At 36.1% G+C, this 17,765-nt stretch overlaps 1 protein-coding gene across 1 annotated transcript; it reads right to left on the bottom strand.

Moving 5' to 3' along the window:
- Positions 1-4,063: 4,063 nt before the first annotated feature.
- On the bottom strand, positions 4,064-12,799 carry LOC108577144 (protein FAM188B2). The gene is made up of 10 exons (XM_017940251.1): positions 12,658-12,799; positions 6,837-6,922; positions 6,375-6,592; positions 5,736-5,961; positions 5,331-5,396; positions 5,191-5,261; positions 4,893-5,043; positions 4,628-4,827; positions 4,187-4,339; positions 4,064-4,109 (listed from the first exon to the last, which is right to left on the bottom strand). The coding sequence occupies exons 1-10, from the start codon at positions 12,797-12,799 to the stop codon at positions 4,064-4,066; spliced, it is 1,359 nt and encodes a 452-aa protein (XP_017795740.1).
- Between the last annotated feature and the right edge of the window lie 4,966 nt (positions 12,800-17,765).

Genomic DNA, 17,765 nt, shown 5'->3' with positions numbered 1-17,765 from the left:
TAGTTAATTATCGTTAATGTTCTATAATTTCTCATTTCAGAAAGCTTGTTAACCTGTTAACTGAGGAAGACGAGTTAATTTGTCAGTAGTTATCCAATACCTAGAACACAGTAGTTTATTAATTGAGGGATTGTTCATTTTTAATTATACTGTTATGCCTGTATTAAACATGAAGTGATTTGTTATCATTTTTAAATTAGAGAGATTCAATTTCTGTTTGAGAAATGAACCCAGTTAACAGGTTAATCAAGGCTCGTCCCTCGCCGGTAGCGTGACAACGAGCAGGCTAGCGAAAAGCGAGCGCGCAAACATTTGCCCGATCGATGTTGGATCATCGAGTGACGGGTGGAGAAAAAACGAGCGCGTGTGTCTGCAACGGGCGAACATAACGCGTGGTTAGAAAGCATGCGAAGAAACTGCTTTATTACGTGAAACCTAGATATGTGGAACGACAGTCTCATTTCGAGGGTGGGGGCGGGCGAGAGCGATAGTTTGTCGATCCTACCTGGACGAAACCAAAGAAGGGCATTAATGAATCGATGTTGCACGCTGGTAAAAGTAGGTTCGCGATTGCAAAAAAATTCATACCACCTTGGGAACCGACTCGAGCATTTTTTTCCACCTTATACAGTATTAGGTTAGGTTAGGTTAGCATCCAGTTCCATTCAATGATGAAGCAATGTATTTAACCTTTCTCGTTGAACCTTCTCAGGAATAATTTTCAAATGAATACAAGTAATTATGCTTTTCCATTCGTCTTGAATTTGAAATTGAAAAAGCGTATTTCTATATTCTTCACAAGTGGTGATCTCGAGATTATCGAAGAACATTCAAAGGTGGGGGGATCGAGAGAAGAAACATGGCTGTGAGTGTAATCACCGTATCTCTATACTATAAGTCGGCAATTACGTTTTCTATCGGGCGGAACAGTGCGGTAAAAGCAATCGCCACGAGAGTAAGCGGAAATAATCCGCGAAACCGGTGGAAAAGAGGATCCTAACCAGGGCCAAATGATTTATACGGGATGCACGAGCCGGATACGACGGTTATGTGGGCCACAGTACTCCTCGAATCCACCGACCGTAAACTGAAACGCACTGCCATGGGCAACCGGCGTAAAGTCCTCCCCCCTGGCCACGATTCGCGACGCCGGCTTGAGTCGACGCTACCTCAAGAAGCCCCTTGATGAATCACTGTGCTCTTTTCCTTTGTACGCGCCTCCATTTTGCCTGCCACTTTCACGATCGAAAGTACAGGAAACATATCGATTTTTTGAATAGAAGGAACAGGTGGAATATACACCGGCCCCGGAAACTTTGAAAATGTCTTGTAATTTTTGCAGGTTATAGCAACGAATTTTCCAATAAAGAAAGAATATTGATGTTATCAGACTTAGATTATACATTTTCGGAATGTAGATACTGGCCTTTTTAGCTACGTTATATGAAACCTAAGCGTGCAATTGAGTTTTTCGAAATAGCTGAAATGTATCGATTTATTGCGTAGAAGAAACATGTGGAATATACACCAGCCCCGAAAACTTTGAAACGTCTTGTAATGTTTGTAGGTTATAGCAACGAATTTTCAGGTAAAGCAAGAATATTGATGATATTGGATTATTTGAAATTTTATGAGATTTAGAGTGAAAGAATATCATTGTTTTTCATTGTTTGTATTGTCTATTGTGTTAACATAAAAGATCATATCAGATCTAGATTATACATTTTTCACTGTTTATTTTATATACAAGTGTACTAATATATACCTATATGTACAGAAACAACAACTGACCCTTTTTGCTATGTTATACAGGTTGCTTCAATAGGTTAGTGCCAAATTGATACAGCCTATTTAAGAGATCAACTAGGTGAAAAAGGTTCATATCAACGCATTTTTCAAAATTTAGAATGCAATTATTAAAATCTGTAATTCGTCAGGAGTATTCAAAATCGTCCGTTAGCCACTATTTCGTCGAATAAAAGCCTATATTGTCGCAGAAGGAGGAACTTTTGAACAACTGTTATAACTTAAAGCTTCGCAAAGTCTAGAGAATAATAACAAAGTTTCATATCAACTCATTTTTCAAAATTTAGAATGCAATTATTAAAATCTGTAATTCGTCAGGAGTATTCAAAATCGTCTGTTAGCCACTATTTCGTCGAATAAAAGCCTGTATTGTCGCAGAAGGAGGAACTTTTGAACAACTGTTATAACTTAACAGTAGTGGTAATGAAAATAGTCATTTGTTCATTGATCAACAACTGTACAGAGCTATGAAACCGAGGAGCATCGCACAACTTTACTCAATGGACAACGATTCTTTTATTTCTTATAACTCTTTAATCAGTCATTTTCGGATATGTGTTTATATGAACTTTTTTCATGTACTTCACCTGCTGCATACGCTGTATCAATTTGACACCAACCTGTTAAAACACCCTGTATAGAATTCAACTTTGCAATTAAATTTTCCAAGGTGCCTCATCTTCCACACCCTTGTGCACAGTTCTGACCACTTACCACAAGAATCTTGTCCGATGATCAGAATCAGCAGCGACACTATTTCACTCTCCACCACTCAAGCTTCCAAGTTCCGTCTCGCCTGCTCCCCGTATCAACGACCGGCAACGAGCATTCCTTTCAAAATCGTCGTCACCGTTCACCAAGTATGAACCAACGATTCACTTCCATAACTTCTTTACTAATCTTACAATACTCTCTATCACCCTTCACGAGCAACCAGTTAATCTCAATCATTCCATCACAGACTGTACATCTTCAGAAGCACCAAGAAACAGACACCGTAGGGTTCTTTAAGAAACCAACAAACTAACCGATTTTTTACCGGAGCACGTGTCACGAATGCTTCCAAAAAACATCCACTGAAAAGAGGTATCAAATGAAAGAATCAAGAGTCTTCTTTTAAAGAAGAGCTTTCAAAAACGACACCTGTCCGCTTTCAACCAGCAGAACTCGCTACAACGAAACGCGGACGAGCAAAGAGACGCGGTAGACCGGCACTCGGGAAGTCGGTTCTCCATTGTTAGGAAGGGGGAGCCGACAACCAACCGAGCGCCTTCCTGGCCCTGCTTCGAACAGGTGTTTACTTTCGTTGGCAGGAAATTGGACGACTACGTGTCCATCGATGCACATGCAACTGCTTCTTCCCTTTCCTCGCAATACTCTCGTGAAAGCCGAAATCCTCTGGGAAAACTCAGCGAGGAATTGAAAGAAGGTCTCTGTTTATGGTGGACAGACCATTGTTCTTGCTGTTTTATATGGCAGACGTTTAATCGCTGACCATTCACGTGGTGGGGATAATTATGCTACGTTTAGGTATGGTTTGATGGTGAATGGGGAAAGAGGGGAGTAAATGAGAACCTTATAGGGGTGGAATGTTTGCCTACTGTATAAAATACTCACAGAAATAGTCTACTTTTTATTAAGTTTGTTCGTTGTGAAAGTTTTTTAATTTCTGCCGTTTATGTAATTAATTATATATTGTTGTTTATAATGAGTGCTTGGGTTTTGGTCTAAATCAATTTAATTGTAGGTTTTATTACATTCACCCTAATGGTACTGAATTTTCTCACAATCCAATTGACTTGGGTACATTAAAGTAATTATACGTTGAATGTGTACATGAAACAAGTTTGTTTTGTAGTACAAGTATGACCGAATAAACACAAAAGAGATCATCGAATTTTATTTAATACTGTACTACAAAAAAATTCTCATTAGAAGCTTTTTAAACGAATCTGTTAGGGGATGAAAAGTGTATGCAAGATTCGATGGAAATTTATCGTTCAGCAATTGAGAATGTGCCAGACTTCACGCGATCGCGTGTTCAAGAGTGTTTGATGCATGTCGATATCCAGTGCTATCGGATTTTTAAGTAATATCGCGGTCTTCTTACTTGCAATAAAATTGAAAAGTAGAAGGTTATTGGAAATAATTTTTTGTTCTTTGAGTACAGGAATTTTTACAATTCTCGAACAAATTAAATATAATGTTATTAGTGTTTAAATATATTCGTGAGGGCAAATAGAAGATACAGGTGCATTCACATTAAAGGTGCTCCGTTCCATTGTATATGAGCGTCTTGCCACCTGGAAATATGTGAACGTATATTTTTTACTATTTAATCATAAGAAGATATTCAAAAATGTGTCAAATGATTATTCACTTGGAACGAATGAGTTTTTCCAAGGGAGTCGCAGCAATGTCTGGACACTCTTTGCTCGAGCCCTCCAGTTCTGAATCATTTCCGGAATTCGATCTAGTGTCAACGGTCAAAATGGCGTGGCTTCCGCCGCAAGTGAAATACTGGATCTCGAAACTTGTAAGGAACGATGCGAAATATAATACAAAATTACTCAGAAATTTGAGACATTAAAAAATTTAAAACAATTGAAACTTTGAAAAATAATGAATAATATGAAAAATCATGACTTAAGAAATATAAAAAAATTAAATTCTAAAAAAAAGTATTTACGAAGATTTAGGACCTCAAAATTTCGTTTAAAATTAAGACTTTAAAAAGAAATAAAAACATAAAAGATTGAGGCTTGAGAAAATATAAACATGGAGGTTTTAAAATTTTAAATAAAAGAAGGAAAGTGTATACCGTCGTTCAGCGTGGTAATTTCTGAGCAATTCGCGGTTCGTGTTGAACAGGACACCATGGTGGCCATGACACAGAGTGACCCAAATCGGCAGACTGGGAGTCTTCAGGCGTGAGCCTGGTTGTTTGCTCAATTGTCCGTCGCCCTCGTGCACCAGAAATCCTATTTCGCTCCTCACGAGAACTCCCCATTGTGGCACAGCCTTGACATTCGCAGGAAAAAATAAAAATCAAGGCTGTGAACACGGGAGGAATGTAAATTACTCACGTATGTGTTTTCATCCCCCACGTGCAGCACCCCATTGTGAAGGTGAGGCGAAGCACGACCGGTTAACGAGAGAAGTACCACATGTGGGGGACCCTCCTCTGAACAACCGCCCAATATCGACCCTTTAGCGTCTTCGAGATCACCTCGTATCCTGTGCAGGTACAAAATTTCCATAAAATTTAATTATAAATAATTATAGTTAAACGCTACAAATATTTTGAATAGTGAATGAAAGTAGTCAAAAACATTTATGTGGTTAAAACCAGTAGAAGTGCATAAATGATACTTGACCACTCACTTGGAAAGTCCTCTGGAAAGTATGGCGCTGTACAAGAGTAATTTTGCACCAGGACCACCCTCATCTTGAAACTAGAACAATTAACACGTAACAGAATATAATTTAATAAAAGAAGGATTCTTTTAGTCACATGAGCTCACCAGGTACAAGTATCTTTTGACAAATATCTCCAAATCCTGCAGAGCTTCAAACTCAAATAAATGCAGCTACAAAAAAAGAATCTTAAGATAAAAAGAATTCCAAGAAAACTGTATGAATGAAAGAAGAAAGTAAAGCCATGGACTGGATCACTGCCAGCAGATGAATTGAGCCAAAACGTGCTACTTGATTGATTGACTTTCACAATGCATAAAGACAATTCTATCAAGGATCTACTGACCCACTAGTACTGTACAATATAATCTCCAATCTTTGGTAACACAATAACACTATAAACTACTCTTGTATATTCCTCAGGATGATGACAAATCTCTAATGGATACTCTACTCGACTTAACATCAGAGAATCCTTAATTAGTCTGACAGCGAAAAGGATATTTACGTACAGTTTCCGTGAGACCATCCTGAAAGTATTGCACACTATGTTGCACATAGGGTGTCTCTTGCGGCAGAACTACCACGGCCCTGGGCACGTTTGCATTTCCGGTGACATTCTGATTTGGCGAGCAACCAGTACTCTGCACTGTGAACCCTCCGGCGCACCGCCAAATGATCTCTGCTATCGCTGATGTCAGAACATCGATTTGCCTGTCATACGACGGCTTCAGCAAGCTACTTTCGACAAAAATAATCATTTCAGCTATCCTTTACTGTTGGAACTATCGATACAAATAGATAAACTATTCTTAAACTAAGCAGAACTTGTTCCATGCACTATAAAAAAAAAAGTAGAAGTAAAGGGTTTAGAAAATTAGGTATGAAATAACAAGTCAAATTAAGAAAAATAAAATTCTTGTGCATGTGGAATCAAGTACAAAATTTCTTTTCTTGGTGCAAGTCCAGCAACTAAAATTCTTCTTCTTTATGCAAGTCCAAAAGTGCGTCCTAAAAAGAAGTAAAAATAATTTTGAATTTGAGTAAATTAGAAGCATCTTTTTGAAAACTTTTAGTCTATAATGTAAATTCCTTTTGATCAAGTTTTTATGAATTACTGGTTAAAATTTGAACATTTTGAAGAGGTCTACCTTTCTGGGCTGGTATGGGTGTCCTGCCTATTGTACTTGAACAAAAAATGCTTCAACATAATAGCTTGAATAGCAGTAACAAGGCCCCTAGTCGTGTTTCTCGGTGCCCGTAGACCAAACGCCAAGCTCTGACCATAAGGTCTTAATGTAAATCCAGTTCTTGCCCATTCTGGTCTAGGTGGACTGGCGCAACTCCCAAAAACCAAGGTTCTCAGGGCCTATCATATGAAATACAAAGGAAACAGAGGTATTAAGAAAGACATCATGCTTGAAATTATGCTAGAAGAAGCTTTCAAGCACTTGAATATCTGGCAAGGTCTCAAGCTTTCAAGTAAAACTGATGAAAAATTGTCTAGCAGCCAACTACAGTCTACACACACATCAGAAGTTAAAGCTCTTTTAATACCAATAAAAACCTTGTTACTCTTCAATGTTAAAAAGCTTCTAATTAATGAGAATTACCATGCAAGTCTCCTCTTCAATAGGTTTGCCACCAATTACAGCAGTTTTGGTCAGAGTCCTGGTGTTCCTGGGATATATGATCTTCTCTGCAATAAACAGCCACAAAATATTATCACTAGACTATTTTATTTGTTCAACTTTTTAAATTCTCCACCTGGATAAAGTTCATCTGGCTCTCCCATCAGAGCAGCACACCTAGCTGCTCTAGCAGACAGCAACATTTTCCTCAAACTTCAACTTTACACATCAACAAGAACACCAAAATCATCCATAAATTATCTTTATGAATTATAAATTAACAATATCACAGAGTAGAATAGAAAACTTAACTCTAAGTGAGAGAAGAAATCGAAAGAGAGAGAAGATTAACAAAAGTATAAAGAAAAGGAGGAGTGGCTGGAGGAGTACACTAGAAGCCTCCGGCGATTGTCACCCGGTGATGCACACTGGCACACCGGCGCACCAAGCCATCGACTATCAATTGGGATTCGTGCCGGATTCCAGGTCTCTTTATATACGCTGATTCCAGTCAGATATCGCGACGAGTCCGTGAAACTTTCAGCAGCACGAAACGTGTCAATTCGTATGTCCGAAAAGACACACTCGTTCGTCTGGATAGGCGATAGACATGCCCTAATAACGTCTGTCTGTCGCTTTTGTCGTGTACTAGACGTGTCTCGGGCCACGCGAACCTTCTACAGTCGTGTCTTTTAGGGATGTTGCTTGTGGTTCGAGATACACGTGCACCGGAAGTGCGGCTTCTGCGTGTATAATGCTACTTGAGTGTTAATTGTTGTCGACGTGCACGATACATGTAGAACAGATAAGATTCTTGGTTAGGTTAGGTTACAATACTTTGGATTTATATTTACTACCAAAAATATTCGAATATTAACAACCAACCATTACACATTTATGCAGGCAAAAATAATATTATGAATATTCAAGATATCCATGTTTACTAACAAGGGAAATTCGGTAAGCTGAAAATTAAAAAATATTTTGATTTTAACAAAAATGTAGTTCAAGTGACGCTAATAACGAAATCATTTTTCGTTTCTGCAATGAAACGGTCCTAGGCGTGGAAACACCTCCAAAAAGAAATTCTGAGTTCTCATATTATCGTGAATATTTACAAAACCTTAGAAGATATGGAAACAAAGTTAAAATCAAAGTTGTATGGTTTTTGATATCCGACATTGTGATGGTATAGAATTTTCGGAAAACTATTTTCTCTCAAAAAAATTAAGAGTGGTAAGGGTAAATTTTGAAAAAAGTGTTTCTTGAAAATGTTTTACCACCACAATGTACGATATTAAAAACCACACAACTTTGATTTTAATTGTTTTTCCATATCATACTGTATGTCCGGTTTAGGTTATAGAGGGCAACATATTGTTATGGTATTTGTTTGACCTTGCGATAACCTTGAAAAGTCCGGTATGTCCGGTTTATCTCAGAACAGTGAAATATCTCGAAAACTACGAATGCTACAAAAAAACAATATTTCAGACGAAAGTTGTAGGTTATAGAGGGCAACATATTGTTATGGTATTTGTTTGACCTTGCGATAACCTTGAAAAGCCTTGTAAAGATCACGTTTAAGTTTTTAAATGGAAATGTATATTTTTAAGTATGTATTCTTGTCTGTGTGTATTTAAATACACGACATTTAAAACAAATTGTTTATGATACACCCGTAAATGATGTTTACGAATTGCAAAGAAGAATCACTGACATATGTGGAATTATAACTCCACAAATGTTAAAAAATGTAGAAAAAGACTTCTTAAGAAGAATGGAAGGCTGTATGCTTTCGACGGACAGCATATTGAAGGAAACGAGAGACAACAGATGTAAGTGAATAAGTGTTGAGAAATCCTATTAAATACTCGGATAATAGAAAATTGCGGTTACCGAATCTTTCTGACGACTGCAAATTCAGCGCTTTTTACGAGATCAAATTGAACAGTTTACACACACATACAAAATCGGCTCTTTTTAGAGCCATCATGATGTACAAAGTCCGACCGAGCAACCTCCCCGCGGTGTACATCGGATAACGCTAATGTCGGCGGCATATAAAACTTGGAGGTTGACATCTCGATAACAATTTACGCAAAAACCACAAGTATGCAGCGTTTTGAAAACGTCTCGATGTCAGCTACAAGAATACATACTCAAAAATATACATTTCTATTTAAAAACATAAACGTAATCTTTACAGGGCTTTTCAAGGTTATTGCAAAGTCAAATATGTATATACCATAACAATATGTAACCCTCTATACCCTACAACTTTCGTCTGAAATATTTCTTTGTAGCATTCGTATTTTCCGAGATAGTTCACTGTTCTGAGATAAATCGGACATACTTTACATGGTTTCTCAAAACTCATAACTTTTTTGGGACTGTTTCATTGCGGAAACAAACAATGGTTTCGTTATTAGCGCCAATTTTTTTTCATTTTCTGCTTACCAAACTTCCTTTGTTAGTACCCGAATATTTTTCTAACATGGTAATTTGACATGCATAAATTAACAATATGTAATTCTAAAGTACAATAAATGACGTTTGATAAGAAAAAGCACGAATCCAAGCCTTTTATAATTTATCGAGATATTACAATTACTTTACAAATGTGCATACATTGATTTATCCCCGTTACAATGATGTTTAACATGTTCATAGCGTAAAGAATATTTGTGCTTTACTCATTTTTTTGAACAATTTCTACTGTGAAATAAAGATAATCTAACCTAAACAAAGATAATGCTGCTAAAGATGTCTTTCACAATGAAATTAGCTGTTTTCAGTACTATCATAATTTTTCAAAAGTGGAAAACTCTAGGTTGGACCTTTTTAAGACCTCAAACATTTCTCAACTAATTTTTCTTTCTCTAAATATATCATGGTAGTGAATCGACCGAACAGAACGTGTCTTATACGCTCCATATCTGCTAGGCCAGTGACCGTTGCGCGTGAATGTTATACCTGCGGTACCAATTTTAGCCATTCGAGGATTAATTACCAATACCAAACATAATGGGATTACTTGAAAAGTTATAAAAATTTATAACTTTCACGACTATAAGTAATCTAACGCTGCATTTTGCACAGAATGTGAGTAAAATACGAATGTAATAATTTTTTATTATAATATAAAAAATCAAAATTCCAATCCAACCTTATTTTTTACTACAGTCAAAAGTATCTGTACACAAATTTACGTGGAAATGGATTAACGTGTTGCATGAAAAATTAACAAAAAAACAGGAATTTTTAATATATTATTTAAACAAATCAATTATTCTAAAAAGTAATAATGTAGGTGAATTCGTCATTGAGAAACACACAATCTCTACATTTAAACTATTACTCTATCTCTAATAGTTCCCGAAATATTGGGCCAAATATATTTTAACACCCCATCTTTGAAGGGTGTTTTCACCAATTCAATATGAATGATGGCAAGTAAACAAAAAATTTCATGTTAAATATTTTTTCGAGAGCTACATCATATGTAAATTTCATCAAAATCGGTAAGTGACACTTGGGGATGTTCCCTTGGTAGTGTCCTAATATTTTTCGGAGTAACTGTAGCTGTTTAATTGTTGGATTGTATCGAGTGAGCCATTGTAGATTAGTTGTTAATAAAAATGAGGTTAAGGTTAGGTTAGGTGATTCTGAATTTGCAGTTACTTCTATACGATCTTGTGCGATTTTGAGGTTACTTTGTAGCGACTGTAAAATGATCTATCCCGTATATTCTGATTTTAATTTAAAAAAATTATACTTTTTGTTAAAACGTGGAAACTGATGAATATTTTAAAAAGAGATTAAAGTTCAGTGTATATTAGGTTACGTTAGACAAATCTACGGAAGATTACTATAAAATTGGACATGGTAATAAGGTAAAATATTTACGCAATTTTTTCATTATCCGAGCCAGTGGACGTAAAGCTCGCTTCCGCAATCTTGCTTGTGTTTGAAGTAGAGGAAAATTGGAAAGAAATGCCGTTTCAGCAAATAAACACGATGCACCGTAAATCTCACGCCCTCGAACTTGTTCTTCTTTTTACGTTTTACCATTTTACTGGCTCTGGCACACGTGCGCCATTTACCCAATGTGTATTATTGCTTTGCGCGGATCGTTTCGCGTGACACGCGAACTCAGAAAAACGTGTATACGTGTAAATCGGATCCTCTTTAACCTCTATTCTCCGTTACGAGGCCTTTTTTCTCACACTGGAATAATAGTTTCGGTGCCTGTCTGCGAAAGGAGGATCGTCTGGCTTCAAACTTGTGCCTTTCCTTCGATATTTTTGTAAAAATTACTTAGCACAAAGACCTAACCTAACCTAATTCTAATTTGACGTAATTAGGAAATTGTTGCTTACTTCCTGGATAAATCTGAACGTTATTCAATATTCCTCGAAAGCTCCATTATATTTTTATTTAATTTATATACTTAAACATAATTGAACATTTCAAACATTTTTTTATATCCACTTATGTGAAACTTGGACTACTGTCTCAATGATGAATTGAAGCTTTAGATTCCAAGTTTCCATGTACCTTTCATAATACACAAAAGCTAAAACTGTTGTAAAGTAACTTTTCCAGAGGAACAAAACAGATAACACAATGCATATATCGTCTATACATATATATTTTGTCTTTTTCAGGAAGTCTCCACAGCCTTGAGGCACATTTCGTTCTGTATTCTTGCAATCACATTTGCAAAGAAAAGAGAAAAACATATGTATACATGTACAGATTCTTCTTACAAGTGTTAATTTTTTTTTTTTTTGAAGCATCCTATATAATAAAAAGAAACAGACAATATAACCTATACTATATACAATAATATAAAGCAAAAATATAAACCTGTATATATCATACATTATAATAATAAAAATATCGTACAACATAACCTATATCATGTCATATAATATAACACACATGTACCATAGAATGTTATAAAATTTTTTACGTGTCTTTGGATACGTCTTAACGGTGAATAACACGTGGTTATTCGTCCTGCACACAGGCTAACGGATAACGGAGGGCACCTCTCTGGCATGTGTACTTACATCTTGAGCACGCTTTTCACGAAGCCGCCTTTGAATCGCGTGTTCGCGTGTAATCGAGTCTATCAAATTACGAATTCGCGTCGGAACAGGCATCTGCATTTGCCGATTACACCTACCGATATAACGCGGTTTAATTTGCCCCCGCGATTCATCGATCTAATTTGCCAGCTCGCATTTAGCGATTCTTCGCGAATCGGCTCCACGAACGGTGAAATTTAATTCATTCGCTGTCAAGCTTTGCGGTGCTCTGCAACGTCCTCCTGTCATCTTTGTCATTGCACAACAGTATTCACTAATTTTTTAATTTTAAAACAAAATGTGTTACACTCGTGTGTCACTACAAGATGCTCATGGTGTTGTGGTGAAAAAATAGTTTTGAAACAACATTAGTGTCGGTAGAATCAATTGTCTCAGTGAGAATTATTTAATTGAAAAAAATAAAAAGTTTATATTATTGTGTGATTAAACTATATTTAATGTGGTTTTTGTAACAACACGTGCAATTGGGAAAATTTGAAGGCAAAGATATGTTCTATTGCTAATCAATCATCCAGGGTGCAAAACCGGATTCTAGAAATGTACCATGCTTGTGTAACAATGTGGGTAAGCAGCGAATAATTCCTAAAAAAGTATTGCTCCTTTAGTAGAAAAAGAAAAATGTTTAAAAATGTGTAAAATTAATTTCCTCCATGTACAATACAACTGACACGTCTTTCCTATCGTACCTTTCTGACGAAGGTACATCGGCTTCTCCGAGCGCATTTCCATGCAGTGTCTCTTGCCACGCATCGACGCCGAGGACGCCGATGTGGACGTCGAACACGAGTTGGTGCTCTCCTCAGTTTCCTCCACTTCCTCCATATCCATATTTATACCGTATCCACTCACGTGTCTTAAAAGTACAACCTCTTACAAACACTTCAACATAATATACAAAAAAATCTTTGCTTTAACGTGAGAATCAAAACAAATCCGTTCAGACAATTCCTTGAAACTGAAGAGTCTAACATTTAAAGTATATTTTCTAAATGAACATTTCCAAAGATAATGAGTTATTTTTAAGAGAGACTAGACAGCGTTTGTCTTTTACGTTTGATCTTCGAGGAATCGATGGATCTCCTTTAAGATGGTCTTAACAAGTGGAAGAGGCAGTCAAGTGCTCGTTGCTGCATCGAGCTGCCTAGACTGACAGGAGTTAATAATTCCGGTAGCTTTTGGCCGAGTCGGTTCATCGCGCCGCGCACGAGCTACCATCCCACCAAGCTGTGAATACGTATATGCAGAAAGGCGGGCCATGAACTCGAGTCATGAACCCAGCTGCTGAAAAGAAGTTTCGCGCGTCAGACTGACGTTCAAGTTTTAGTTAACTAGCTATCAATTTAAAGTTGCCGATAATACCACCGTATGTATCAACGAAGCTATCAATTAATAGAATTCAGAGTTGAGAATAAATTTTTTACTTCTGACAAGGACTTCCGTTGAATTACACTTGTATTTCGTGCAATAATTCAAGCTTTAGTTATTAAGTACGCTAGATATTTCATAAAAGTTCAATTCACATGTGAACAGAGAAAACGTTACAGTAGAAGCAGGTGAATCCCCGCGAAAAATGAAAAGTTTTTAATATATGGTGTTGATAATTGATAATTAAACACAAAAGGAACTTACATCATCCTTGAAGATCGTTACACGCTCACTGGAATCCTCGATCACCTCGAATACCGCTTTTATCTATGGATACACATGTGCAACCTCGTACGGATAAGGTTACGTTTACATGCGCAGTTCGGTGGTTCGTTTCGTACGTGTGCTATCTCGCGACTTTATCGTGGCCGTCGATCTTTGCACACGTTTCATGCCGTTTTCGTTTGATCGGAATGGATAATCGAGAACAATGTCTGTGCCTAGCGATAAGTAACACGGATCGTGAAGGTTTCTGGTGAAAATGTCGAGATCTTTCTTGCATACCATAAAGGGATAGGGTTATGTACGTATGTACAAGATTTCACTCTTACTAGATAGTCCATTCTAATAATCTTTAAAACCTTGTTGTGACGTTGGTTTATGTCAAAGATGACACAGATATACAAAAGGTATGTCTTTAACCGTAAAATAATATACGAGAACTAAGGAAGTATAAACATGTATTTTTTATAATACTTTTTATTATTCCAATTGCTTATATCTACCAAGTTTAGCACATTTAATGATCATGATCTTTCATCTCGAATTCCTCTTCAACGGATGAGAAATTAAATGGCATGAAATGAGATAAAAGTCGCGAGATAAGAAGCAATCAAATAAAAGAAAAACTTTAGGATAAAGTAATTAATTAGTGATAAATAGTCATAATGCAATTTGCTCTTGATTCAACATTTCATGGAATTCTTATGTACATACTTCCACTTGGCGTGGGATGTAATTACGCCATTGAGTATGCTCAATCTTTCCGGAATAAAGGTTAACGACTCGATTACATAAATTTCCCTGTAAAGATAACTATATATTTAGTTCAAATGTATCGTGCTGGTCGAATTTACGAACACGAAGTAACATTCGGAACCAGGCTAGAGGTATAATCGCTTCGCAATCTGCGTATCAAATAATTTCACCTAGATTCCCATCCGGTCGAGTCGTTAAACTTTCCGCGGAAAGCATGTCTTATCGTTCTCCGTCATAATTACCAATTTCCTGGCTATCATGCGGCCATAATCAAGATTACGTCGATTGCTTAAGTTCAAGTTCGCGCTGGTTCAAAATAGATGCTCCATATTCGCCCTTCGAAAGTACGATCCAAAGTTTCGAATTCGAGCATACGTGCGCCTGCATGCATGCTTATGTATTAGTGTTGAAATACGCGGGTCTTAGGGTACGTTTCCATATAAGATGTTTCATAAAATGTACACCTGGTAAATTTGGAAATTTTCCAGTATTCTAAAACAAATTTAGAAGTTTCCGTTTTCGTCTTTAAATATAAAGATTTGGTGGGTTGAAGTGTGTGTAATTAACCAACACTAAAACGTCAAACTCTTTATTAGTTTTGGCTTAAAAGTCGTTCAATAATAGTCCGTTATTGACGTTGTGAAACATATTGTAGTTTGGTGCGTGCGTTCTCGGAAACGTTTGCATGTGTACGTATACGACGTACATAGCCTCTGGTCTATTGCCAGGGTGCAATATGAAATTGAACTTAGAAGCCCGAGTGGCGTAGTACCAGGAGCGAAGTTACAGGAGATTACGTGCAACTAGGAGTATTTGGTTACTTAATGATCGATTAGATTTACACGTTTCTCCGAGGATGTTAGAAACTGACAGGTCTAGCGAATCGATCTTCTGTGGGTGTAATGTTATAGTAAAGTGTAGGAGGTGATTCTTATTTCTAAGAATATAACTCATTTGCAATTTTGTATACATATTTATTACATGAAATAAACATTTTTAACGGATGAAATGTATCTGTTCTTAAATATACGCATTAATCCTTTGTAATAAATATCTATAGTGGCTCACGATAGTATTCGAATGCTCGCTATTAAAACAACGAAAATATGCATATTAGACTTAAGTTCTGAAAGTAATGTTGTAACTACTATAAGATACGAGTATCGAAATTATATATACAAAATTTGAAGTGAATCGGAAACATTTTTTGCAAAGATGTACTGAAACAGGATCTGTGTTAATTAGAGATCTAAGTGTTTAATCACAGATGAGGTACAGAATAGACCTAACATCTAATGCATTTTTTTTGTCTCGCGTCAGGAAGGCTGTGAGTGCTCTTACCATTTTCGTGTCGATTTCAACGTTACCGATTCAGCATAGAATAAGATTATAACATTAGTAGTGGTTGGAATTAGAACTAAACGCAACTATGAAATTACAAATAAGAAAGTAACGTAATTGTTTATTAGTAGATGACTCATCACATGCGCGTGTTCTAGTCAAAAGATCGTCGCTATGAAAGATCACATGAAAACCCATGTAATACTGAAACCAGCCTTTTAACTGTTAGGTGATGGTTTCGAATAATATTATATTAATTTAGGAAATTTGTCAAATTAGAAAATTTTCATGTACAATTTCTTTATTCTTTATAGTTATGTGCCTTTCTTTCATCTTAGTTGCACTATTATTTCCATTCAAGTTTTCTTAAAACTACTTGAAAGATATTTAATGTTAGGGCTTTCAAATAATAAAGGAACGGTGCTTAACAGAATGGGTCACGTGAAGGCGTGAAAGAAGATCTTTGCCATTCCAGAGTATTCTCAATATTCATCCAAAGCTTTAGTCACTTGGAAAAATCCAAAAAATTAAAGCAGTCCATTATACAAAACCCTAATTTGTCCTAGCTGCATGCAGTTTTCAGTAAATATATTAGAATCAGTTGACTTTCGCTGGATACAAGAATTCTTTGTACGGTCCTGACCATGGTTTCAAGTACTTATCTGCTCGTATCTCTGTCAATTTTCGGGTCCCGGCAGCTAAAACATGTTTACTTTGACGTCTGACCGATTTTACGACCTCGCTATATCGTGGCCCCGACTATATATGAAGTAATCTAATCTCTTATCGAAAAATAGAATACTGACTATACTCCGAATCATGTATTCTCTGTAAAAAAAAACGTAATGTACAATCCAAAGCATAGAAAAATAACACAATAATTGTGCAAAAAGAAAAATAAGTATTTACATACATGCACTAGCGAAATGAAAAAAGTAGAATATAAATCCTACTACACAGAAGCAATCAAGCAAAGAAATGAAACACGCAGTACTAAACTAATTTTTTATTTGGAATCACCAAAGCTTTGTTACATCTCAGATTTTGTACTGAAAGTTTATTTAATTATTCTGATAAAAAATTCCTCTCTTTTTGAAAATTTTAACATGGAATATGTAATCTAAAAAACCCATTCAAAGTTTATTTAATTATTCCAGTAAAAATTTCCCCTTTTTTAAAATTTTAATATGGAAAAACTCATTGAGCCTTTAAATATTTTTCTATCGTACAAACAACATTATAATACGATCAAAATATTCTGTTCTACAAGGGAACTTCGGTAACCCGAAAATTCCGATTTTTTTTAAACATTGTGGATTTGTGGGGGACCTCAAGAGAAGTATCGGGCAATTTTTTTTTTTTTTGAACGATGCGTTATCAGTAGAGTCCGGATGTTCATGAAAATGCATATGTTGACGGAATGTAGATAAAAATTCGTAACCTAGACAGAAATTTGTTCTGTCATTAGGAGATTCTCAAAATGTGTTTTTTATTTTACATATATTGTATAACGCATATGCTTTGCATATTTATTTTTTACGAACATATGTTTAAACATATTGCATATTTCGTGCACTTGTACATAGCATATTTATCTCACAAGATTGAATTTTGAATTCATGTTTACAAGAGTGAGCGGTTCTCCTTGGAGGGCGATATCGTGACAACAAATTAGTTCAAGTTTCGATTGCGACAGTTTAGTTTGAATATATTAAATAATGAAGCATGGAGAAACTTTTTAATAAAATACACAGGTCGCAATATTCCAGATGAGTCAACGCTGAGGAAGAATTATTTAAATGATTGTTATACGTCGACTCTGCAAAACATTAAGCAAGATATAGCAAACCATTACATTTGGGTATCCATAGACGAAACTACCAATATAATGGGTGATTACATATACATATAGCGAATTTAGTCGTTGGAAAAATGTGTGAGGATGAAGTAACGAAGTCTCATTTACCCTGTTCTAAAGAACTACAAGATATCAATCATGCAACGATAGCTCGATTTGTAAATTCTGCTTTACAAATATTGCTGTCAAATG

Source organism: Habropoda laboriosa, unplaced genomic scaffold (genome assembly GCF_001263275.1).
Source record: "Habropoda laboriosa isolate 0110345459 unplaced genomic scaffold, ASM126327v1 scaffold598, whole genome shotgun sequence".
Taxonomy (NCBI): domain Eukaryota; kingdom Metazoa; phylum Arthropoda; class Insecta; order Hymenoptera; family Apidae; genus Habropoda; species Habropoda laboriosa.
This window is presented reverse-complemented; position numbering and strand designations above follow the sequence as displayed.